Source organism: Heteronotia binoei, chromosome 1 (genome assembly GCF_032191835.1).
Source record: "Heteronotia binoei isolate CCM8104 ecotype False Entrance Well chromosome 1, APGP_CSIRO_Hbin_v1, whole genome shotgun sequence".
Classification (NCBI taxonomy): domain Eukaryota; kingdom Metazoa; phylum Chordata; class Lepidosauria; order Squamata; family Gekkonidae; genus Heteronotia; species Heteronotia binoei.
Window position 1 is genome coordinate 182,620,982 of NC_083223.1, and position 26,708 is coordinate 182,647,689.

The window sequence follows — 26,708 nt, forward strand, 5'->3', positions numbered from 1 at the left end:
TGAAGTAATCAGAGGAAGGCAGGAAGCAGCAAGACGTCATACCACCGTATATAGACTCAGATCTAGCTAACAGCCCCACCTTCCACTGACAGGCAGAAGACAGAAAGCAATATGGAAACCTTCTGTCATGAATCAATACATTTCAATTGTGACCTCCACAATGAACATTTACACAAAAAAAATCATGTTATTCAAATAACTTTTATTTTATTCCTGTGAACCTCCCAAGAAGCCAATGTTGAGAGAAAACTGAGATAAAAATTTTTAAAATTACTTTCATAACACAACTCCACTGAAAATAGTTTCATAAACAAAATAATAGTTATGTGCCTTTTCTGTGGACAGGGGATCTGGGCTCTCCTGATCCAGCTCCTCCTGCTAGATTTATTTCTATTTCTCCTGGCTTCGACTACCTGATCTCAACTTCTGCCTCATTCTTGCTGGTTTTCCACATCAGGTTTTGCTTTCTGCCACAGCATTAAATTCCCAGCAACAGCTTGTCTCCTAGACCTGTTGACAGTTTACATATATCAGCTCCTAACAAGACCCTGATCTCTTGGATCATGTTCTAAATATCTTTAGGTCTAAATTTAATTTACCTTCTCAGTCTAGACAAAAATGTAATGTATTTGCAACTTAAGCAAATGCCATTTGAGGTTTCATGAATAACATCATTGTATGCAACCCACAGGAGAAAATGTTGCCTTAAATGTTGTACTGGTTAAGTCTACTGTGTCCACTTTGGATAAGCACAAATTAAACAGGCTATAAATAAACTACAGCTATTTAGAGGAGCATACAAGTGAAGAATAAAGGTTTGAAACATTAAGCATTAATTAAAGGGAGGGGGAAATTAAGGACTTTTTTCACATTGACCCTTAGAAGACATCTGAGACTTTCTCTCTCAACTCCCCCTCCCCCTGGCTTTGGTCTTTGAATATGTTAAACATCTTCATTTTGCTGTACACTAATTTACTGCTCTCACCCTCTATCTATACGTATGGACTGGTAATTTCCATTTCATTGTATCTGAAAAAGTGTGCGTGCACAATAAAGCTTATACCTTGGAATAAAACTTTGTTGGTCTTAAAGGTGCCTCTGGACTCAAACTTTGTTCTGCTGCTTCAGACCAACAAAGCTACCCACTTGAATCTGTCACTCAACTTATTTACCATAAATTGTTTAAACATAAATTGTTAAAATAAGGAGGATATGCATTTGAAATACAAATCATCATTCTCACCAAAATGCATTTTACGTTTGCATAACAATGCAAAGTCAAATAAGTTCTTATTTAAACATGTGGTGTGAAAACAAAGACTCATTTTAAGGTTAAAGCATGGTTCTAAAGCATGCCTGTAGGCAATGCAGCATTTGCCAGCATGCATTGCTTACTTCTTGAGTTCTGGAGATAAAATCCAAAAGAATTTCAATGGGACAGAAAAACAAAGAAAAAAAACATAAAAACCCAGTAAGTTTCCCTGTTAGCTGACTGAGTTGCAATACAGACAGCTCATCCCTGCAGGTATATCACAGCTGTCTGGTCTTCATTTGTCCACAGACACAGACTTACTTTTATCGCTGGGCCTGGCAATCTGTTCCTGTTGGCCATCCAGAAAAAAAACCCTATACATTCTTTGAAAACTGAATCCAAACAGCATCATTATTCAAAGCAAAGGGCCTGGGCCAGCCCTAGACTGTCCAGCACTTTAGGCAAGGCTAACTTCTGGCACACAAACACGCACACCCCTGCACTGATAACATCACTGAGTCATCTGGAGAGCACCCAATTCGACACCCCAGAAAGTCAGCACCCTAGGCAATTGCCTAGTCTGCCTAGTGGCAGGGCCAGCCCTTCAAAGGGCTGATCCTGCCAACAATGCTATCAGCTTTGTGACTGGCCTCAACTTCCAAAGCAACCTTTTTTGTAACTAGCTCCATCTACCACAGTAACCATCTTGTGGCAGAACCCATTATTCTTTCTCAAAATTTAGAATTCACATGCTCAGCGAAGTTGGGGATCCTCATTTTAATACCTCCAGTTAGTCTGTATATTTGCCTTTACCAATTTCTTTTAAGTTTCTTCACATCAAATTAACAACTAATTGTGTCTGCTACTATTTACTTTTACTTAAGATTATTCAAATACAAACTTTACAAATCTGCCATGATCTCTGCTACAAAAGAGGAGGCAAGAGATATGAGTGAGGAGTATGCAGATACCTCATTCAAAGGACTATTACAGGTTAACAACTTCAATATGTAATCTGTGTATTCTCAGTTTTGGCTATGAACATACTTTTTTTTAATCTGGAGGAAGGCCCTGGCTCTACCAACAATTGTGCCTACTCCTATTTTCAGATCAACACAGCATTCAATGACAATTGTAAACAGGTGTACTATAACGGATGCTAATATCCTATAGCACTACTGCCTTTAATCCAATGTATTGGTTGGTACTTTCCACACAGGGACAACTTTGTGTGCCTTCCCCATTGTGGGTGCAGCTACTGATTCAGTACAGTGGCAATGGGGTTTTCACTTAATAGGTTTCCCTGCATTTTCCCTCACCAGCCAGTCCCTCTCCTCACCACCAGGAGGTTTTCAGGTTCTCTCAATTTCCAGCTTTCATCTCTTAAAAAGTAAGTCCTCCTTGCACTGTGGAATATCTCTGTAATGTAAGGGGCTATATAAAAGAAAGCTGGGGATTCAGAATATTTTATGTATAGATTGTTATAGCATTATACTTTATTTATTTATTTAGAATTTATATCCCACCCTTCCCACAAGTGGCTCAGGGCGGCTATATTAACTATATTCATTTACTTAACTATATTGCTTAACTATAATTTACTTAACTATATTAATTTAATTTATATTAATTTAATTTAATTTATATTAATAATTTACTTAACTATATTAATTTAATTAACTATATTAATTTACAAATTTAACACACACCTCAATGGCAGGGTGGGAATGGCCATCACGGAGACAGGGAAAATAGCTGTCATGTGCATGGGATGAGGAAAATCTAACTTTCCCACCCACACAGCAGTCATCCAGGCTTTGCTATGATCTTTCCCAAAATTTTACAGCAAAGCAGGTTTGCAAAAATATCACAGAAAGCTAGAGAAAACCAGGAGGTACACAAAAGTACCACAATGTTGTGGGGAAGTGAGAACATAAGAACATTAGAGAAGCCATATTGGATCAGGCCAATGGCCCATCCAGTCCAACACTCTATGTCACACAGTGGCCAAAAAAATTATATATATATATATATATATATATACACACACACACTGTGGCTAATAGCCACTCATGGACCTCTGCTCCATATTTTTATCTAGCCCCCTCTTGAAGCTGGCTATACTTGTAGCCACCATCACCTCCTGTGGCAGTGAATTCCGCATGTTAATCACCCTTTGGGTGAAGTACCTCCTTTTATCAGTTCTAACCCAACTGCTCAGCAATTTCATTGAATGCCCACGAGTTCTTGTATTGTGAGAAAGGGAGAAAAGTATTTCTTTTTCTACCTTCTCCATCCCATGCACAATCTTGTAAACCTCTATCACGTCACCCCGCAGTCGACGTTTCTCCAAGCTACAGAGCCCCAAGCGTTTTAACCTTTCTTCATAGGGAAAGTGTTCCAAACCTGCAATCATTCTAGTTGCCCTTTTCTGTACTTTTTCCAATGCTATAATATCCTTTTTAAGGTGCGGTTGTCAAGCATGCAGGTTCAATGATGAGTCAAAGTTGATACAAAGACTACGTTTATTGATAGACCGATACTTTGGTAACAGGTTCTTGAGAGTAATGCTGACAATAAATTGATACAATACTTTTAAGGCCTACTTCAAAGGGATTCCAAGGGATGGGGTTGCGAGGTAGCATTCACACATAAACTGTCCCATGGGTGTATTGAACACTGTTTTCCATTTATCCCCCTCTTTGTTGCACACTCTAAAATACGCATCCCTCAAGTCCAGCATGGTGAACACCTTCCCCACCGACACCATGCTGAGCATGTCCTTGATGAGGAAGACTGGGTAGGCATTGGAGGTGGAGATCCCATTAATCCCACAAAAATCAAAGTCTGAGCGAGCCATCCTTCTTTTTCCTAAAAAGGACTGGGGTTGCATGGGGGGCTGTGGCGGGTCAGATGAAACCTTGTTTCAAGTTCTTATCTAGGAATTTCCGCAGTTCCACCTTTTTCGCCCACCCCATCGAGTACAGTTTGGCCTTAGGTAGGGTCTGCCCCGGGATCAGTTCAATGGCGCAGTCCGTGTCCCTATGAGGCGGTAGCTCATCGGCCCCCTGTTCGCTGAACACCCCCCTCAAGTCTCTATAAGTTTTGGGGATCGCTTGGACCTCCTCCATTGTCAAGCAGACCATCCCTTTTTGGGGCAGTGGACTGGGAGCCCATTCCTTAGTCCAGTGATGGGCTTAACATCTCGGGTCATTGAATTCTATTGTCTGTTCCCCCCACCGAATGTCTGGCTCATGTTTGGACAACCAACCTACTCCCAAAACCACATCATAGGAGGAGGAGGGGCAATTACAAAAGCCTCCTGGTCCCAGTGGCCTTTGATACCCACAGGCACTAACTGAGTCTCTAACACGGAGGGCTCCCCCCTCATCACTGACTCTCAAAATGTTAAGCATGCGGGTTCAATGACGAGTTGAAGTTGATACAGACTACGTTTATTGATAGACCGATACTCTGGTAACAGGTTTTTGAGAGTAATGCTGACAATACATTGATACAATGCTTTTAAGGCGTACTTCAAAGGGATTCCAAGGGAAGGGGTTGCGAGGTAGCATTCACACATAAACTATCATAAATGTCTACGTTCCCATAGCGTTATCAGGACTGCATCCTTGCTTTCCCCAGATGGCTCGTACTCCCTTACAGGGCTGTATGGGAAGGTGCTGATTACTTGGTTTCAGTTCCCACTACTTCTAATTATAAGCCAGAAAGCAAGACAGGGGAAGGGAAAGAATAACAAGCTAGCAAAGTTGGATCCTCCATGATAATTCACAGACCAGGTTAGGCAGGACCCTAAAAAACCAATTATCAATGGAATTTCACCATGCTTGAATGCAGTGACCAGAATTGCACACAGTATTCCAAATGAGCCCGCACCATCGATTTATACTGGGGCATTATGATACTGACTGATTTGTTTTCAATTCCCTTCCTAATAATTCCCATCATGGCGTTGGCCTTTTTTATTGCAATCGCACACTGTCTTGACATTTTCAGTGAGTTATCTACCACAACCCCAAGATCTCTCTCTTGGTCAGTCTCTGCCAGCTCACACCCCATCAACTTGTATTTGTAGCTGGGATTCTTGGCCCCAATGTGCATTACTTTGCACTTGGCCACACTGAACCTCATCTGCAACGTTGACGCCCACTCACCCAGCCTCAACAGCTCCCTTTGGAGTTCCTCACAATCCTCTCTGGTTCTCACCACCCTGAACAATTTAGTGTCATCTGCAAACTTGGCCACTTCACTGCTTACTCGCAACTTCAAATCATTTATGAACAAGTTAAAGAACATGGGACCCAGTACTGAGCCCTACGGCACTCCACTGCTTACCGTACTCCACTGCTTACTGTCCTCCACTGCGAAGACTGCCTATTTATACTCACTCGCTGCTTCCTATTAATTAGCCAGTTTTTGATCCACAAGAGGACCTGTCCTTTTACTCCATGACTCTCGAGCTTACTAAGGAGCCTTTGATGAGGAACTTTATCAAAAGCTTTCTGGAAGTCAAAGTAATCAATATCTATCGAGTCTCCTTTGTCCACATGTTTGTTCACCCCCTAAAAGAAATGTAACAAGTTAGTGAGGCAAGATTGTCCCTTACAGAACCCATGCTGAGTCTTCCTCAATAACTCGTGTTCATCAATGTGCCTATTCATTCTGTCCTTGATAATGGTTTCTACCAACTTTCCCAGTATTGAAGTCAGACTTACTGGCCTGTAATTTCCTGGATCTCCTCTGGAACCCTTTTTAAAGATGGGGGTGACATTTGCTAACTTCCGGTCCTTAGGAACAGAGGCAGATTTCAACGAAAGATTACATATTTTTGTCAGAAGATCCACAAGTTCAACTTTGAGTTCTTTCAGAACTCTTGGATGTTTGCCATCCGGACCTGGTGACTTATTAGTTTTTAATTCATCTATCAGTTGTAGGACCTCCTCTCTTGTCACCTCAATCTGACTCAGGTATTTCAACACCCCTTCCAAAATAAGTGGTTCTGGAGCAGGCAAACACTTCTCATCTTCCACAGTGAAGACGGAGGCAAAAAATGCATTCAGCTTCTCAGCCATTTCCCTATCTTCCTACAGTAATCATTTGACCCCTTGGTCATCCAAGGGCCCCAATGCCTCCCTGGCTGGTTTCCTGCTTCTAATATATTTGAAGAAATTTTTATTGTTGGTCTTTATGTTTTTTGCAATATACTTCTCATAGCCCCTTTTTGCCTGCCTGATCACAGTCTCGCATTTCATTTTCCACAGCCTGCGTTTCCTTTTATTAATCTCACTTGGACTAGCTTTCCACCATTTAAATGAGTCCTTCTTACCTTTTACAGCTTCCATTACTTTGTTTGTTAACCATGCAGGCCTTCTCTTATACCTGTTTGTGCCTTTCCTTACTTGTGGTATATATTTTATCTGAGCTTCTAGGATTGTAGTTTTAAATAGCCTCCAAGCTTCCCCAAGGGTTTTGACTGTATTTACCTTTCCTTTCAGTTTCCTATTCACATGCCTCCTCATCTCAGAGAATTTACCCCTTTTAAAGTTAAACGTGGTTGTGCTGGTCTTTTGGAGCAACTCTCCATTTATACAAATGGTGAAATCAATAACCTTATGGTCACTGCTCCCAAGCGGTGCGATCACTTTTACATCTCTCACAAAGTGTTGGGCATTACTTAGGACCAAATCCAGGATCGCCCCACCCCTGGTAGGTTCAGAGACCATCTGCTCCATAGCACAGTCATTGAGAGCATCTAGAAACACAATCTCTTTCTCTCGACCAGAACACATATTGATCCAATCAATTTGCGGATAGTTAAAATCACCTATTATGACACAGTTTTTACGTCTAGCCACTATCTTTAAGCCTTTCATCATATTAGCATGGTCCTCTATCTTTTGATTTGGTGGGCGATAACAAACTCCCATTGTTAAATTTCCTTTTGGGCCCTCTATTTCAACCCAAAGCATTTCTAGAAGGGAATCTAATTCTCTGACCTCAGTCTTACTGGACCGTATGCCCTCTCTGACATACAGAGCCATCCCACCTCCAGACCTTACCTCCCTATGCCCTCTCTGACATACAGAGCCATCCCACCTCTAAACCTTACCTCCCTATCCTTCCGATATAACTTATATCCAGGAATCAGTGTCCCACTGATTCTCCTCATTCCACCAAGTTTCTGAAATTCCCACAATGTCTATGTTTTCTCCCAACACTAAACATTCCAACTCACCAATTTTACTTTGATTTCTAGCATTAGCGTATAAACATCTATAATTTTCCAGGCAAGCTAGGCCAACCACCTTCCTCCTGCCGCCTCAAGACTCTGGCAGGCAGTCCATTCTGTTTGCCACCATCTCAGTGGAAAACTCTGATCCATTACCCAGTAGAAAAGTAACAGCTAACCCTTCATCTCTTTGAGATGAGTCCTCCCGAAACAGAGACATTTCATTTCCTGTCGGCTTTCCCCCAAGATTTAGTTTAAAAACTGCTCTGCCACCTTTTTGTTTTTAAGCTCCAGCAGCCTGGTTCCATCCAGGGACAAATGGAGACCGTCTCTTTGTACAGCTCCCGCTTGTTCCAGAAAGCATCCCAGTGCCTAACGAACTTAAACCCTTCCTCCTTACACCATCGTCTCATCCACACATTGAGACTTCTAATTTGTGCCTGTCTCTCCAGCCTTGCATGTGGAACAGGTATCACTTCTGAGAAGGCTACCTTGGAGGTCCTGGCCTTAAGTCTCCCGCCTAGAAGCCTAAATTTTTCCTCTAGGACCTCATGGCTGCATTTCCCCACATCTTTGGTGCCAACATGCACCATGACCACTGGCTCCTCCCCAGAGCTATCTGCCTATCTACTACACGCGTAATGTCCGCTACCTTCGCACCAGGCAGACAAGTCACCATACGGTCAGTACGCGGTTTTGCCACCCAGCTGTCTACTTGCCTAAGGATCGAATCACCAACTACCAAGACCCCCCCTCTATCCCTGCCCAGGGATGGTTCCTTGGTGTGAAAGGATTTCCGCTCACCAACTGAAGAGGTCCCTTCTGAGGGCACATTCCCCTTATCCTCAGCCCGGTGCCCTGTTCCCTCTCGACCCTCATGCTCCCTGGCAGCAACGTGGCTGCCACGTTCAGAGCGGGGCTCATCTAACACGTCCCCGAGAGTCTTCTCCGAGTGTCTAACTGACTGTCTCTGCTTCTCCAGGTCAGTCACCTCAGCCTCAAGGGTATGAACTCGTTTCCTGGGGACCAGGAGCTCCTTGCATCGAGCACACACCCAAGACTTCTGTCCTGTGGGCAGATTGTCATACATGCAACACTCAATGCAAAACACTGGAAAGCCCCCACCCCCCTGCTGGCATTCTACCTTCATGATAGCTTTTTAAAAATATATAGTCCCCTTTTAAACCCTGTTTGTTTATGTGGCTCCCCGTCTGGAGAGTCTAGTTACCTTATTGGGGACACAAGGAATCTGGGTTCCTGGTCCTTACACAGCCCCCAGGCTAAGAGCCACAGGCCAAGAGCCCTTTAGCTCTTGCCCTTCGGCTCGCGTCTCTGGCAAGGCGCAGTTTAATAATGCAAAGAGGGTGGGGAACACAGCCACTCCTAATCAATCAGGAGCAATTAGCAGCAATCACCTTCACCTTCAGCCCTTCACACGAACTCAGAAGTTTTCAGAAACTCCCCCAGCTGCTAAGCCACAAACCTCAGGCTTGTAGCACTTCTTTGCTCTATTCCAGAGCCCTCTGCCATGTGCTCAGTCCCTGGCAAGGCGCAGCTTAATAAAAATCTGCTTCCCAATAGCATCTAACATGAAGCAAAGACCTATGTAAAAAAGGTTGGTGTTGAGGGGAAATTCTCTTCTCCATCCATTTTTAGAAAAATAAAGAGTTGATAATAACTACAGAATCTAGACTAGAGGATCTGGAAAGATTACTAGTATGCAGATTCGGCTCACATGGAAGCTTGATTTTTTCACCTAAAATGAATGTAGAATTGTAATCAAAGCATATACCTCAACCTGGAAAGAGGTGCCTCATAGAGAAATAATCTATTTGCCACCCAACAGACAGACACATCGTTCCTGTTTGGCCCAGCGTTTATGTTATGAGAGCATTGAAACCACTACCATTCCTTTATGCACTATTAGGATAATATGAAAAGCAATATATTTATATAGAAGCCCATGCTGTGAGTTCTGCTCATACCAGCATTCTCTCCAGACACTGGGTTATCTTCCAGAGGGGGAGGAGCTACAAATTGGATTCCCCTGAAATGATTCTGGTTTTTTTAATGGGAAGCAGTGGTATTGTTCCCATACCACTGAAGTAATGTCAGATTCTAGCTGCTAAAGCACAGAGATGAGGAAACCTATATATGTGAAAAATATAAAAGGATATGTGGAATATGTGCATGTTTTGTTCAATACAGAGCAAAGCAACTGTCCTTAACGGCATGCAAAAGTGCAGGGGAGTGATATGCTGAAAGTGACATGATTCCCACAGTAAATGGACTTCCATGAACACTATTGCTTCCTTCGTTCATATAAAATTCAGAAGATATCCTGTCTGTTAACACACATATAGTCAATGGTAGCAATTCAGTGTAAAGGACATCTACACCAAACAACTTTTCTTCATCCCAACTAACTGCTGTGTAACATCCAGCCGCCATGACAAACTCTGAATGAGCCAATGCAACAGTGATGATATTCATAGAGTTCTGTTCTCATTATAACTAATAGCCTATCAATTTTCTGACAAAGCAACTTCAAGAACTGACTGCCACAAAGTCTCTAAACTGTTTACATGAGAGCAATTATGCACCCTGCTACTATGAATCTGCATTCTTTACAAGTCCATATTTTCCCCATGCACTAACAAGCATATTTATAAAGTAGAATGATACAGCAAAATAATACATATGTGGGCATAGCGTACATTATAAATTCACGCTTACTTTGGTACTCAAAAAATCAGTACAGTAGTATGTCTCAACACACACAAAAAAAATTACCTGAAAACTTCCAAAATATTGAAATACAAATCTCCTCCTTAACTAATATTAAACATCCCAATATGAATCTGGCTTCCCCCTAGTAAGACCTTGGTGTTTCAGGTCAGGAAGCAGGGAATTAGTATAGTTCCCCCTTCCTTTTCTTCCTCCCATGACTTAGTACCCCTTCAAGGATTACTTCAAGGAAATTGCATCTTCCTGCCACCAATTCTACAGGAATTCCAACCCCACACATTCTTCCTATACCTATTCGTATTACTTTATCTCCAGGAGATGTACATACAAGCCACTCCATTAGCTTCATTCCACATCTGGGAAATATCACTATTTGGAATTGTAAATGTACTACAAGAAGTGTTACATGTTAAGACCAAACAGGCAAGAGCCACAGGAACAGTCAAATGTATTCCCCCTATAGTCTTCCCATAACCAACATACGATAGGCATTCTCATCTGTCACATTTTTACCTTGGTCCATTAAAAGCAGAACTGAGAAAAAATGCTGCACTTCTTTAGGTCAGTTTTCCACAGAAAGCAGCCACTCTAACCTTTAACTGAATTTTGCTGCTATCTCAGGATAAGTTAACATTTACATTGTAAAGGAAACAAATTACTTGGGACTTATTCTACTGAAATCAATGGAATGTGCTTTGGTTTCATTTCAGTAGAACTGAATTGATTCCTGCTATGCTAAGATACAAAATAATTCCAAGTGAAAGAAAGAAAAGAAAAAGACCAAACATTACTGAAGTAGTTCTTCTTGAGTAAGTTCTTCTAATCTTTGTTCTCCTGTCACCAAGGCCAATTCATCTTTTAGCTCCTGAATTACTTTGTTTAATCGTGCTATCATCTGAAAAATAAAACAGGCATTTCTTATTTAATAGGTATGAATCTAACCTGGAATTTCTTGGGCTCTCTCTTATAGACAGGGCTTTTTTTGTAGCAGGCACTCCTTTACATACTAGGCCACACACCCCTGGTGTAGCCAATCCTCCTGAAGCTTACAGTAGGCTCTGTAGTAAGAGCCCTGTAAACTCTTGGATGATTGGCTACATCAGGGGTGTGTGACCTCATAAGCAAAGGAGTTCCTGCTACAAAAAAAGTGCTGCTTATAGAACTTTTTATCTTATCTTATTTATTTTAGTAAATTTCTATTCTGCCCATTCCCCGTAGGGCTCAGGGCAGAGTACAACATAAAACAAAACAATATAATACAATAAAAACAGTTTATAAACAGACAACTCAACAACACTCAGATTACCATGACATCACATATTGCCCAGCCTAGCAATCTCGCATCATGATATCTCATAGGGATGACAGTTTTTATTTCAATTCCTAGCACAGATGACAGTGCTGGCCGGGCTATATTTATACAGAAAGAAATCTTATATTTATATTTTGTTATACACACACACACACGTATATATATCAACACACTTTTTCTCCTTCTATGGACAAACTGTACAAATTAAATAAATTCAGTTATTTGAATGACACAGATAGAAGATGTTATTTTAAAAGCCAACCAGCTAAGCAGAAAATTAAATTAAAATATTATTGCCCCACAGCTTTGCAAAGCAGCATTTCTTCCATATTACCCCAGAGCCAGAAAATGCCGACGGAATAGAAAATTTTGATTCTGGGTAAATCCTATCTGGATTTCCTAATGAGTCACCACTCTAGAGCTTCAGAGTAACAGCAGCCACTTATGTGAGCACTGGATCAAACATTATATATTTACGTGTATATAAATGTCTATCACCTGCTACCAAAGAACAGCCATTTAAATAATACTGAATTTTCTCCAACATCAGCAAATGTTGAAAAAATGGCCATCTCTATGAATAAATATTTGTCATTTTTAATGACAAACAATTTTAGCATTCAGACATTTCTGCAAAGCTATGTCTACAAAGAACTATAGCTTCAGTTAGATAGGCTTCAAGTACTAAAATAATCACTATGTGTATACAAAGCCTAGTAAACTAGATTTACCCAGGTTTTCCAAGAAAATGGCATGTGACATTTCCCAGTGGATGCCTGTCTCAGAAGATGTATTTTTATTTTAGATTGTAATTAAGCTTATGAAATAGTTATTATCATTATTAGTGGAGTTTGGAATCCATAATTCCATAAAATGGTATCCTCACTATGGATTGACAGTGTAATGGATTTGCTTGTGTGACATGTGGGAGGAAAGGCTTAATTAATAACAATGATAAAAGCAGCAATGACATCGTTTGTTTTTTCTGTCGTCAAACTGCGCATACAAAGAAGGCATGCAAGGCATGGCTGCAACGGGATTCTAGCAGGGCTAAAGTACAGCTGATTGGGAGGAGTAGCCACAACAGCAATAGTTCTTTTGTCAACTGTGAGAACGAGACTACTGTAATGCCCTGTAATGTTACCTCAAGACTAGACTACTGTAATGCCCTCTACATGGGGCTGCCTCTGTACCGAATCCGGAAGCTGCAGCTAGTGCAGGACGCGGCGGCTAGATTGCTGTTGGGACTCCCAATGTGGGGTCACATACAGCCTGGGCTGCGCGAACTGCACTGGCTGCCAGTTGTATACCGGATTCATTACAAAGTGCTGGTTATTACCTTTAAAGCCCTATATGGTCGAGGACCTGCCTACCTTAGGGACCGTCTCTCCCTGTATGAACCCCAGAGAGCACTGAGGTCATCTGGGAAAAACCTGCTGAACATTCCTGGGCTGAAAGAGGTGAAGTTGCAAAACACCTGCAACCGAGCTTTCTCTACTATGGCTCCACGCCTGTGGAACCAACTTCCAGAGGAAATGCGGGCCCTGCGGGACCTTGAACAGTTCCGCAGGGCCTGCAAGACTACCCTCTTCCGGTTGGCCTTCACCGATTAAGAGGGAAACTGCTAAAGAACTCGCCATCATAAATGTAAACGTAATCATAGCACCAGTATATATTTTATTAATTTTATTAATTTTAGAATTTTAATTAGAATTTTAATTAAACTGTCAATGTAGTTTTATTGATTGTATGACCAATGTATGAAATAATGCTGTTAGCCGCCCTGAGCCTGCTCCGGTGGGGAGGGCGGGATACAAATAAAAGTTGTTGTTGTTGTTGTTGTTGTTGAACTATGGGAGAGAGGGCTACAATGTTGTTACCCCTACAGCTGAAATGACAGAGCCCGTTAGTCGTTTCCAGCAGGTGGTGCGTCATCCAGAGATTTTGGGAGAAAGACCCCAGGCATTCCCGCTGCTTGCAGAGATGCAGAAACATCAGCAGTGAGGGTTGGAACAGCCATTGCCATGAATAGACTGGAGATTCTGAATGCAAATCAGTTCATCTCCAAGGAACAACAGCAATGGGTGGACAAACTCCAGTTGGAACCAGTCATTGTAAACCAGGAAATGACTGTCATGGGTACCAAAGACACAGGAACAGATTTAAGTTCCATCAGAAAGACTCTTTTAGAGGGCTAGAACATCCATTATGAAGGTCTAATGCGTGTGGACCCTTATGGGTGTTCCTCTAAATTGATACCTGTTGTGAAAGTGCATATAAAGTTTAGATAATGGAACAGATAATGTTAGTCCATGAAGAATTTGAATGTAATTTTGTGATCAGGGCAGATCTATTGTATAAAGCTTTATGCTCAAGGGCAGAACAGGCTCAGTCACATATTCAGGAACCCCCAGATAGAACCAGAAGGGTGGAGTTACCAAATAGTGCAGAGGCACAGGTCATGGACAGCATAGCAGAAATAGCGTTCCAAAGAGAGGAAGAAAAATTCCTCGTGAGTCATCCTCCAATGTAATTTCACAATGTGAGAGTGTGGTTAAAGAATGTAGTCGAGCAGAGGCAGGAAGAGTCCTTAATTCCAGGGCTTACAGAGTAAGAGCTACTGAAACACCAGTAAGAACATCCGTGAGGTTTAATCAGCTGGTAGCTTGTTTTAAGCCATAGGACATGAAGCAATTGTATTATTGTGACATTGTAAGTGTGAATGTATTTGTTGACACCGCATGTTAAATTTTCATTGCACCTGTATGTTTTGTCTGGACACCCACCTTAGTGGGTAGATGTTTGTTTTTAAATATTATGTAGTGTCCAGTTATGTATAGCAATGCTGTATCTTTGTACTTTTTATGTTTTAAAGTTGCTATGATCATAGCCTGAGGGCTAAGGATCAAGCTTTTTAAGAGGGGGCATGTCAAGAAACTGAGAGACACCTAAGTGTTTGTGTACTCAATGTCTGTATGTGTTATAAGTGTTTCAGGATTTGCACCAACAGTATATCAAAGCTAATAGGCACTTAAATAGTCCCAGCTGGAGACTAACTGGATACACCTGTGAAGTCAGCCCACAAATGACATAGATTGTTTAGATCTAGCCTTGATAGGTTAACATCTAGAGTCAAGGCTAGACGACAGCTTGTAAATTAGATCTTGTCAGCGACTGGCTGACCAGTCAGCTAGCCTGGATAAAATCAGACTAGATGCCTACAAAAGGAGGAGCTTCTACTTTTCCAAGCCAGAAGTCTTCTCCAGGAGATCTAGGAGAAGGTAACAACACAACCAGGTGAATGAGGACGAGACTTTGGTGTTGTGGGCCTGACAGCAGAAAAGCATCAGTGAGTATAAGTTTAGGGAATTAGCCAACTACTACACAGTCCAATGTAGGGAGATAAACAAAACCTTCAGGCAATTTGCCTAAGTGTTCCTTTGTGCACAGTATGTTTTTATTGGTTTTTACCATCCCATTTTGTGTTTCCCTTTTCCCTTTATCTTATGAATAAAGTTTATATATTTTTCTGTAAGTTTAGCCTTTTACTTGGTAGACCTGGGACCTGGTAACACCCTGACCAAAAAGAACCTACGTAACATTTTATTAAGTTTATTATTATAAATCAGCAGCTGGGTATTAAGTAACAATAACAACAGCTCCTGTTAGAGGGTTCTTCCCCCCTCGTGTGTGTGTCTTGACACCGCCAAAAGTGGCGCGGAGAGAGCGGGGCCATAAAGGTCCAAGGAGGGTTGGGGGGGCGTCCCCCCTGGGCCCCCTCCATGGCTACGGGCTTATCCTTCAATAGCAAAAACATGTCAAAATATTAAATGTTAGGATATTGTTTTGTCTGTTAGATCAAAAGAAGTACTTCTACACAATTCGGAATGAAAGTTGCTTCAAAATTCCAAGGAATTTGAAAAGAAATCCCATGCAAGAAGACCATTGTTAGTGACATCCAGTTTCTCTAGGACAATCAGAGCCTTGATATCTTTTGTTTTATGAAATCTGTTTTCAACTCTGAATTATGCTAGATTTAGGGCAATTAAATTAAACCATGCTATTTAATGAAATCTGGTCAAAAAATCAAATTAAAACAAAATGTTTACCAATTTAGGACTTCTGATGAAGGACACTTTCTAAAAGTCAACTGTCAAAACATATACTGTACGTTCTGATAATACTGATACTAATAGGCTGATAATACAATTCTTAGTCACCTTTATTCCGCACAAGAATCTCTTCTACAAATACACATAACATCTTTGGAACACAATATATTGTTACTCTAGGATAGCTATCAAGTTTAAACCACTTCTCAATACCCAATATAAAAATTATACGCTATTGAAGTCCCTCCCTCTCCAAATCCTGCCTTCCTCAGGCTCCACCCCCAAAATCTCAATAAATTTCCTATCTCAAGAAATGGTTCAAAAATGTGCATGCAGGGGAAGGATATAAGATGCAGCAATTCTGGATGTGTATACACATTTATGAACATTGATAGTAAAATCATAAATAGTAACTTAAGACTAACAAAAGGTATTTCCACAAGGGTTATTTGCCCTGAGTTTGATGCTGTTTGGGAAGTTAAGGTTGCCAGGTCCTTACCTGGCTTCCAGCAGGGGAATCCTGGGTCCATTCTGGATGTTCTTTTCCACTCTTTGCACGCATGGTATGATAACATCACCCAGAAGTGACATCATCATGTGTGTCAATGCACTATCATTTTGGTCACCATAGAATTTTGGCCAAAATGCTAGAGTGTCAGGATGCAACATGCCCATAACAATGATGTCGCTTCCAAGTGATATCATCACACCGACAAAGTCAGCATGGGAGGGAGCTGTTTGTGGGTGGGGCTTCCCTCGCTGGCCAGTTGGCTGGTGATGGATTAGAGCCCTTAAAATCAGGGAAACCCCTGCCCTGACCAGGGGAATGGCAACCCTATGGGAAGTGGATTTTTTCCCTGCTTCCCTAACAGAATTGTGGTATGTTCCTGCAACTTCCAGGGTTTCCCAAACCTGCTTTGCTCTAAAGTGTTTGGAAAGATGGCAGCAAAGTCTGGATGTCCACCATGTGGATGGGAAAGTTTGGATTTCCTGGTGGCCTTTCACAACAGCCATTTCCCTGCAGCAGCCATTTTCTTTCCGTGTCATTAGGGATTTTTTTAAAGGCTATTGATATAGTGTTATATCAATGTATGTATCAGGTTCCCCGATTTAAAAACAAACAAACAAGTTATGACTTTTTTCTTATCTGATAATTCAGGGAACCTGATACATATACTGGTGTATCAATATAACACCATTCAGTTTCTGATTTAAACTACAGGAGAAACATGCTGTGTGGAAACCCTGTTTCCATACTATATTAGCTGCCGCAGTAAGTACATGGAAACTACTGAAGACTGTCCCTGTGTGGAAGCCAATGATACGCACATCATTTTTAATGCTGTAAAGCTATGGGAAAAGCAATAAGAAAAAGAGTTGAGAGGGAATATGCCTTTACATGACAACAAAAATTGTAGCTTGCATCATCAAATTTATGAGTTAATTATAAACTTTTAGGAACTTTTAGTAACCTTTTAGTTTAAACATGACTATCATATTTAAACAATGAAGATGAGTCCTTACCAGTCTGGGATCAATTTCTTCATTAAGCACTGCTTCATTCTTAATAAGGGCAACACGCTGTGCAAACCTACAAGTTGATATAGATTCCTTTGGGGGGGAGGGAAACAACTTTATTAACATCGAACCATGTAAGTTAGTCATGACTCATAAAATACAACAGCTATCTTGAGAATGGATAATAGTTCTGATATAATTTATGTTAAATCAGTATCAACTGGCATTTGCCATCAAAACTGGTAACCCACATTCAGCTTGCCCTCTCTGCTCAAAATGGATCACACAATGTGAAACTATTTAATCAAGCAACATAAGACATACAATAGGACTAAGATTACAAAAACTTTAAAAAGGAAAAAAGGAAAAAATATCAGACACGATAATATCACAAACTACAGAGAATGGAACAGAATCAAGAACAGAATGGAGAGAGAATTTGCTGAATTACAAATTATTATGAAACTTGGAACAAACACCTCCCGGGACCCTAGAAGGCTGGACCACCCGCCTCCTGGACCCTATACATGTGGTCCAGTCTTCTAGATGACACCGGCGTAGAAGATGGTTTCTTCTCCTTGACTGCCTGCAGAATCACTTTGGTGATTGGCAAAGTGATTGCTGTGGATGTGTCCCTTTGCATAATGTCCAAGACATTATCATCCACAATGGGTTGTGGTTGTGTCACAGGCAGGGAGACGGAGGTTGCCATCCTCTTCACCAGTTCGCCATAGGACTTCAGATCCTCCGATGACGAGAAAGGAAGATCCTCGGCCGTATGAGACACTGGCGAAGGCTCCAAGGCACGTTCCTGGGTGTCGGTACTGCTCTCAGAGGCCGCCGAGGAGGATTCCCTCTGCAAGGAGTGTTCGGAGAGGATCGGCGTCGATTCCCAGATGGATGAACGGGTCGATGTCGATGGTCGCCGATGAGCTTCAGCCACTGGGGTGGTGTGCCTCTCCAGAGGGATCAATGCCGATGGCCTCCGTGAATGGTGCGAAAGCCTCGACATGCAGGATGCCTCCGATTGTTGATCCCACACCGCAAACTCCCTCGATGGAAACCACAGATATGGAGGGTAAGGGTACGGATAGGTGGGCGGCCACTGACGCTGCTCCCACGGTGGTAGTGGTGGGAAACGGAATGGTGCCATGGAAGGCTCCAGCTCCTGTCTGCCCCTAGGTTCCATCGGGGTAGACGGGTCCATCGGTGCCGATGCCTCTACTTCAGAGATCGAACCACTCCCACTACGTCGCCACGACCCGGAAGACGGGGATCGCTGAGTGAGGTCGATCTCCTGCTCAGACATCGAGAGAAGGGATTGATGAACACTGCCTCTTGATGCCGATGGGCTGCAGTACGGGGGACGCCAGGATCTTCCTCGGCAGAGCAGAAGTCATCAGTGCCGAAACATCGCGAGAAGGCGATGGAGTGCGGGACCTCTTCCGCTTCTCTTTGGACTTCGCCTTCTTCGGTACGTATGCTCGGGTCCCCGAGTCATCCCGACGTTTCTTGGCGGGCATGTCCACTGATCCTTCATGGGATCGTTTTGTGGAGGGACCTCGCTCGATCGGCATTTCGGTCAAGACCGGTATCACATCGGCTGATGTGACCGTCGGGGCCGCAGTGTCTGCCATGGTTGATGCCGACGGGCCCGATGCCGATTTCTGAGGGCGAAGTGCCGACTCGGTTAAGGCAGCCGAAAGCCGCACCGCCCAGTTCTTCCTCGTTTGCTTGGAGAAGCAGAGACAGTGTGGGCAGGACTCCACGCGGTGCGCTTCACCCAAGCAGAGAAAACACAGAGAATGGCCGTCTGGGGGGGGGGGGCAATCTTCTTCCCACAAGAGTGGCAGCATTTGAAAAAACCCCAACGTCTTTCCATAGACGCCAGTCACAAAAAAACCCACTCAGAGTCCTCTGAGGGGAAAAATTAAGGGAAACAAATGGGGGGAAGGCCCCGAAGGGCAAGTCCAACAATCACAAACTTTTTTTTAAACTAACTATCTAATAACTATCTATCTACACTAAAAAACAACAACAAACAAGCTATATACAATGATAAAGGCAAAAACCAACTATCTCACTGACCGGGGACACGGAAAGGTAGATCCTCTCCACGCAGTGGTCAGAAAGGAACTGGCGGGATCCCCGCGCTGGTGCCGGTGAGCATGCGTACTCGGATGCCTGCGCATGCCCATTGGCGCAGAGCACAGAAAAATCCCGGGCTTTTCAGATACCGATTCAGGGATCGGCGCAGGCGCTCTATCCCATGAGTGTGAAGCACAGAGACCACGAAGAAGATCATGTACAGCCAAGGCTGCGGGAACTGCACTGGCTGCCAATTGTGTACCGAGTTCATTACAAGGTCCTGGTTATTACCTTTAAAGCCCTATATGGTCGAGGACCTGCCTACCTTAGGGACTGCCTCTCTCCATATGTTCCCCAGAGAGCACTGAGATCTAGTTCTCAAAATCTTCTGAAAATCCCTGGATTAAGGGAGGCCAAGCTAAAAACAACAAGGGAGCAGGCCTTCTCGATAATGGCTCCCCAATGGTGGAATCAGCTGCCAGAAAAGGTGTGAGCCCTGTGGGACCTCAATCAGTTCCGCAGGGCTTGTAAAACCGTCCTCTTCCAACTTGCCTTTTTAAGGTGGAATCCTGGTAATGGCATCTAGCCCATCTTTATATATGTATATGTATTGAACTGTAGCACCTTCAATTTTATACTGGTTTTAATTTATTTACTTAACTTAATTTATGAATTTGTAATTTTATTGTATTAACTGTATTTTATTGTAATCATGGTATGTACCATGTCTTGTGAGCCGCCCTGAGCCTGCCTCGGTGGGGAGGGCGGGATATAAATTTAAAAAAATATATTATTATTGTTATTATGTTTTATGGTTTCCCACACTAATGTGACCCAGATCAAAGGTTTTCTGAATTTGTTAATTTTACTATTCTGCTATTGGTTTTTAACTTTGTACCACTTCACATTCCAAACCCCACCAGTTATATGTGACTCTGCTTACTGTACCTCATTCCTCGTCTGAAGAAGTGTGCATGCACCCGAAAGCTTACGTTCTGAATAAAACTAAGTTGGTCCTAAAGGTGCAATTGACTCCTATTTGTTCTACAGAGACAATTATAAAAGCAGAAGACATAGCCCCCGCTCTGTGGAATACCCTCCTCGAAAACATCAGGGCCTGCAGGACCTGCTACAGTTCCACAGGGCCTGTGTAATGCTGTGGACCAAAATTATATATGGTTCCTCTTAATTTTAAGTTTGGGCAGGCTGGAGGCCTGCTTATAAATTTTTAATATTTCTTTTTTTTTGGCAAAGCCCTAGAACCTAAAGGTCAGGCCCATTAGAGAGAGCCTTGAGTTGGTGCACCTGCAGATTCGTTGCCCAGGAAACTGAAGGGAGACACCTGTGGCTAACACCAATATCTGGGTCTCATTAATGCTATTTTGTGGAGTTGAGTTCTGATTGGGTTTTTCGAATCTACCCACGAGGGCTCCTTAAGAATAAAAAGATTAGCTTTTTCTTTGTTCTGGGCCCTCTATGGGACGATTGGACTAGACTCTGGGACCCTAGACTCTACGCTGGGGCTCTCTGTTTGTGAATTCAATGGACTTTGTTGCCTGATTTCTTTGGAACCATATGGTGCCTTTAGTTAAGTATATTTTGCAAAGTTATTGTTTTGGCTCACTGCTCTTAATGATAATTTTTAAGCCTATCTTTAAATAAACTCTTTTTTGGTTTTAAAAAAGAGCTTTCTTGTCGCTTTGTGTGGGGGGTTGTAGCAACATGCCAAAAGCTTACTCGACCACCCCGAAGGTCGCCTAATCTACCAAATAAGAAAAAATACCTTGTCTGGGGAACTCCCGGCCACATCTGCTGTGGTTGGGCTTTCCCTGGTTTTAGAGGATAAAACTCTGAGGTTGGGCTGGGATCTCAGAGTGAAAAAAAGTAATCCAGCCTGGTGGCAGTTTACCCCAGGATCCGGTTTTGGGCCTGGATATTTGGATTTTTGTTTGAGCCACCATTCTAACGGCCCACCTGGTCTCGGTCATAAGGGTCGGACCGTTACAGCCTGTAAGACTGAACTGTTCAAATTTGCTTTCAATGGTTAAGGGGAGGTGGCTATTATTCCACAGCACCGACAATCTCACTGAACCAATATAATTGAAACCAGAACATCAGAATAACCAGAACATCACCCTGCATCTTGGACTTTTAATGAATGTAAAATGTTTGGAAGTGATTTTACTGCATATTCTGTTTTTAATATTAGCTGCCCTGAGCCCATCGGGGGAGGGTGGGAGAAAGAAAGAAAGAAAGAAAGAAAGAAAGAAAGAAAGAAAGAAAGAAAGAAAGAAAGAAAGAAAGAAAGAAAGAAAGAAAGAAAGAAAGAAAGAAAGAAAGAAAGAAAGAAAGAAAGAAAGAAAGAAAGAAAGAAAGAAAGAAAGAAAGAAAGAAAGAAAGAAAGAAAGAAAGAAAGAAAGAAAGAAAGAAAGAAAGAAAGAAAGAAAGAAAGAAACATAAGCAACTGGAATTAGGGTTACTAGCTGATGGCTAACACTCAGCTGGGTGGGACAGGGATATGGGGATGGTACCATTGGTGCAACAGTGATTTTTAAAATTCAATATTCTCCCATAAGAGAAAAGATAGCAAGGGTTGCTAGCGGGAACCCTGCCATAATGGGCAACCTGATGACTCTAACTGGAATAGACTACAACCTGGATCCTTTGATAGTATGCATCCTTGCAAATGTGAACATCTGCTGCCCAGCCCTATCCCATACTCACCTTGTCCTCCAGCGGCCTCAGAGATGCTCAAAAAGCTACCACTGTCAAAGTGGTTGCAAATTTTTGAATCACATGCCAGTCACCTCTTTGACGTCTTGATGGGAAAATGCACAAGTGAGGCAGCTTAGCGGTGTGAAAAAGAAGCCGGAAATGGCTCGCGGCAGCTTGGCGGTGTGAAATCGCCGAGCCACCCCAAGCCATTTCCGGCTTTTTTTTTTTAAATACCCAGAGGACTTGAGCTCATGAGCGCTTGACTTGTAGGAGAAAAATAGCAGTCCAGGCCAATGTTCTGTCTAAGAGTTAGCGTGAGCTAGCTCATGGATTTTTAGCCTCCAGCTTACACATTTTTGTCTTAGCTCAGGAAAAATGGCCCCAGAGCACAATAATTTATGCAGTAGCTCACAACTTTAATACCAGTAGCTCACAAAGTAGAATTTTTGCTCACAGGATTCTGCAGCTTAGAGGGAACATAGGTCCAGGGTCTGAGGCACTCCCTGTCTGATCACGCCAAGCCACCTCGCAGACGGGATGGGGCCGTCTTGCTGGGGAGCATGTGGAAGGTTCAGGACAGCTCTTTTTGAGCCGGCCCAATTTGGGACACCTCCGATCTGCCCCTAAATGCCCATCTGTTGTGGCCCTGATTATAAAAATACAGTCAAAACCCTCCGATGCAACGTTAGTCAATGAACAGTTCACTAGTTTTACGCTCATCACATTATTATAAGAATAATAAGTTATTGTTAATTCTGTTTCTTTTAGTTATAAGAGTTATGTTTTAAACTCTTATTTATTTTAACTTACTGATATATTACATTTATTTACTAAAATTATGTATTTTAACCTTCCAATTGATATTTTATGGATTTTACTAGATATGGTGATTGCCTTATTTTCTTCTTTTATTGTTCTTACCACTGTTGCTGTTCTGCTATGGCTTTGATATAACAAAACTCTGTACAAGAGCCAACAGAATCTTTACAGCATTCTGTGATGTCCCAAGACTTATACACAGGTATCTAGTTCCTCAAAAATGGTGTACGCTCAAAAGCTCTTGAGGAAGTGGAATGTGAAACACAGCTTGGTTTAAGCTAGTGGACACATTGGGAGGAGGCATAAATTCATTGGACTGATTTGGCAGGATGCAAAGTCATCTTCATTGGACCATATTAAAAAACAGATATTGTCTTATTTTAAATACAGAAAGTCCATTTTTTGAGTTTCATCATGAGGGTTCTGACATATTCTTACTCAGCACTGTGGTATTATCCTTGTGTACAATTTTGTTTCTATGTGACCAGGAAATTTTTGTGAGCTGTTTTGACAATACATATTTATTATAAACACAAAAACATTTCTTAAGACTTCAAATTTTATTCTTTATTTGTTATTGTGCACAGTTGTTTATTGTATCAGTTTCTATACTGTGTGTTCACTATTCTGCTATGTCTTTGAGCTAATAATTAATTAATAATAATAATTGCCCTGACCTGGATAGCCCAACTAGCACTATCTCATCAGATTTTGGAAGCTAAGCAGGGTTGGCCCTGGCTAGTATTTGGATGGGCTACCTTCAAGGAATACCAGGGGCATGATACAGAGGCAGACAATGACAAACCACCTCTGAATTGTCTCTTGCCTTAAAAACAAGTCTAGTTCACCATCTAGTGGCGCATACCTCTAAAAGAGCTAGAACTTTCTTTCCTTCCATATACGCCCCAGAGGTCACTTCGTTCAGCCTCCCAGGATCTTCTGACAGTCCCCGGCCCAAGGGATGCCCATCTTGCCTCTACCAGGGCCAGGATTTTCTCGATCCTGGCCCTGACCTAGTGGAATCAGCTCCCAATAGAGATCCGGGCCCTACCTGGCCTACTGGCCTTTCGTAGGGCCTGTAAAACAGAGCTGTTCTGCCAAGTCTTTGGATGAGGCAGCGGGCATCCATCTATTAGATCGGTTGGCCTCCCCCTATGCCTTTACTGTATTGTGGAGCTATAATCTTGCTCATATCACCTTGCTGAACTAACTTACTGCACTTACTGAACACTGAATTTGTTTTTTATTATGATTTTATTGTGATTTTAATTTAAATTGTTGTACTCCGCTCTGAGCCCCCCAAAAGGGGGAAGGGGCAGAATAGAAATAAACTAATAATAATAACAACAACAACAACTTCTGGCTGTCAGACAGTCTTAGGATCCCCTGGCTATACTATGTATACATTATTTATTTATTGTTGTTGTTTGAGCTAATGCAATAAAAAGAATGAATTGATATTAAAAACAAAAAATTAAAGTTGCAATGTAATGTCATTTGGTACACATCCTGAATGGCAGTACTTGCTTAGAAATTAGTACCACTGCTTTCAGTGAATTCACTTACTTCTGAGTAAAGATGCATAGAACTGATATATGAGAATTTTTTTTATTTTGCACTACTGTATGAGATAAGAATGAAACCAGCCATATTATGCAAATTTATTTTAATTTAAAATGTTTTTCTAAAATATTAACCCACCAGTCCACACCTTCAAAGACTTGCAAGTGTTAGATAATTTAATACAGTCCACTATTCTTACTGAGACAAACATCTTCATTTTTCACAACATATAAACGATTTCATATTTCTTGGGATTTGACCAAGCTCATCAACATCAAACTACATCAGAAAAGGTATTTTCTGCTACTGAGTCATATTCACAAGTTCCATAGGAGAAATTACACCACCTCTTTTGGTGCAGTAATTTTATGTTGAAGTTGGCCAAAGAAAGTATGAAATTCCAAAGAAACCCTGCTTCTCCTCATTACATACTAACTCTACCCAGATTTACTCTTTGCACTGGAAGTGCACTGCCAGTGCAGCTGTTATCTACCATGGGCGTACCAATGACATCACACCCATATCAGTAGTACATCCTTCCATTTTGCCAGTACAGAATTCCCATCTCTACTAAGAAAGCATAATTTATAGATTGTATCATGCTAGAAGATCGTTTTGTCATTTTAAGGGATTGAATCCATTTATGTTTATAAAATTAACTGGAATTTAGCTGCACAGAAGCCTTTTTTCTTCTTTTGAGTGAATGCAGTATAGTAACGTAATACTGAAGCTGAGAAAAAGGAATCATACTGCAACAATTAACTCACTGTGTAACCTCAATCCCATATCTGCAGTATGAGGATATCACTGACCTACCTCATACAGCTGTTGTAAGATTATTCAGTGTTTTGAACTCTTACAAGTATTATATACTAAATATGATTATTAGCCCATTATTCACAAACCAGATTTATTAAACAACATTTTTTCCATTTACTGGTCAAGTGGAGGCGGCTGCTTGGGGTTGTGGAAGAGTCACATCTAATGGCTAGAGAGACACGTCTCATCCTTCGCAACAGGACAGTTCCTTCCGAAACTGCTGGGGCAAAGTCAGAGCCCAAATGTCTGACTTGCTGCTCTGGTGACAGCCTTACCCAGTCCTTTGTTTGGCAAAAGCTGTGTGTGTCCACGGGGCTAACACCCAGCCCCCTTCCCCTTTGACTTCCCAGCTGAGAGTGTCGTGAATTCAGAGCATTGTTGGGGGTGGCCATGGAAGAGCAAGGCCCCCCCCAGCTCAGGGGGGAGGGCCAAAGCAGCATGTCCTTCTCACTGCTGGAGGGACTGGAAGACGAAGATGACGGGATCATCGTGATTGGTCACCACCAGCACACTGCAAAACTTGTCAAAGAGCATGAGCAGGTGGAAGCTGCACATGTTTTCGTTGTACATGATCTCCAAGTGATGCCACCCGTGGAAGAAGTGCAGCAGCCCTGCAAACATGTGGAGATCCTCAGGGTTGTGGGCTGCCAGGACACTGAGTATAGCAAAACTATAGGATCTTAGTGCACAGCTATGTAAATAAAAAACCGCTAAGAGGCACAATAAATTTTAAACAACAAAACAGTGTAATGTAGAGATTGTGGTGTTCTGACAAAGCTTGCATGTAGAACTTCAAATCGACGAGAGCATGTAGCAAAAAGACATTCACAGAAGACAGTTAAAAAACAGTCTTTCCAAGGAGTAACAATATTCCAGTATTTAGTTTGTGGAACTAAAAGAAGCCCTTCCAAAGATGTCTGTTTTGGATATCAAGACGTTTCATCCGTCTTTCTTCAGTTTGGAGGTTTATTTATCACTGGAACCCAATCTTTACAATACATTCACAGAAGACCAACAAGGTTCAGAACAAGATTGAGTACCAAGAAAACTAAAATGGTACCAAGATCTTGGTACCAAGATCACAAGCCATGATTTTAAACAAAACATTTGTATTAATTTTGTGCTTTGATATGTTAGAACTTAATGAAATAGATAATTTTAAAAATATGTTATACTTAAAGCATACTATATTGAAGAAAAGGGGTTAACATACATCTATGTTCCTTTTCTCAATTGATAGTGTTGCAATCATTGTGGTCATGCAGTTTCCTCCTAAGCTGTCTCTTAGCACTGAGGTCATCATAGAGTTCCTGTAAGGGATATGAGACCGATGTTTCTCTGACAGGGCAATAATCACCTGCAAGAACAGAAACAGAAAAGTGTATTATTTTGCTCTTGGCATCATGCTAATATCACTTTACAACTGAGCAGTTTCATCAATGAAATAGTAGTATATATTAGTGACAGGGCTGGCTCGCCCACTAGACAAACTAGGTGATTGCCTAGGGCGCT

General features: G+C 41.9%; 1 protein-coding gene across 1 annotated transcript in view; it reads right to left on the reverse strand.

The window, feature by feature from the left end:
• The window catches only part of KIF6 (kinesin family member 6), a 410,723-nt gene that overhangs the window by 288,211 nt on the left and 95,804 nt on the right, over positions 1-26,708 (reverse strand). Inside the window, exons 8-10 of the mRNA XM_060245036.1 lie at positions 26,410-26,553; positions 17,199-17,285; positions 11,042-11,145 (exon numbers count right to left, since the gene is read on the reverse strand). Of these exons, the coding sequence (XP_060101019.1) occupies positions 11,042-11,145; positions 17,199-17,285; positions 26,410-26,553 (335 nt within the window). The remainder of the gene's footprint in view (positions 1-11,041; positions 11,146-17,198; positions 17,286-26,409; positions 26,554-26,708) is intronic.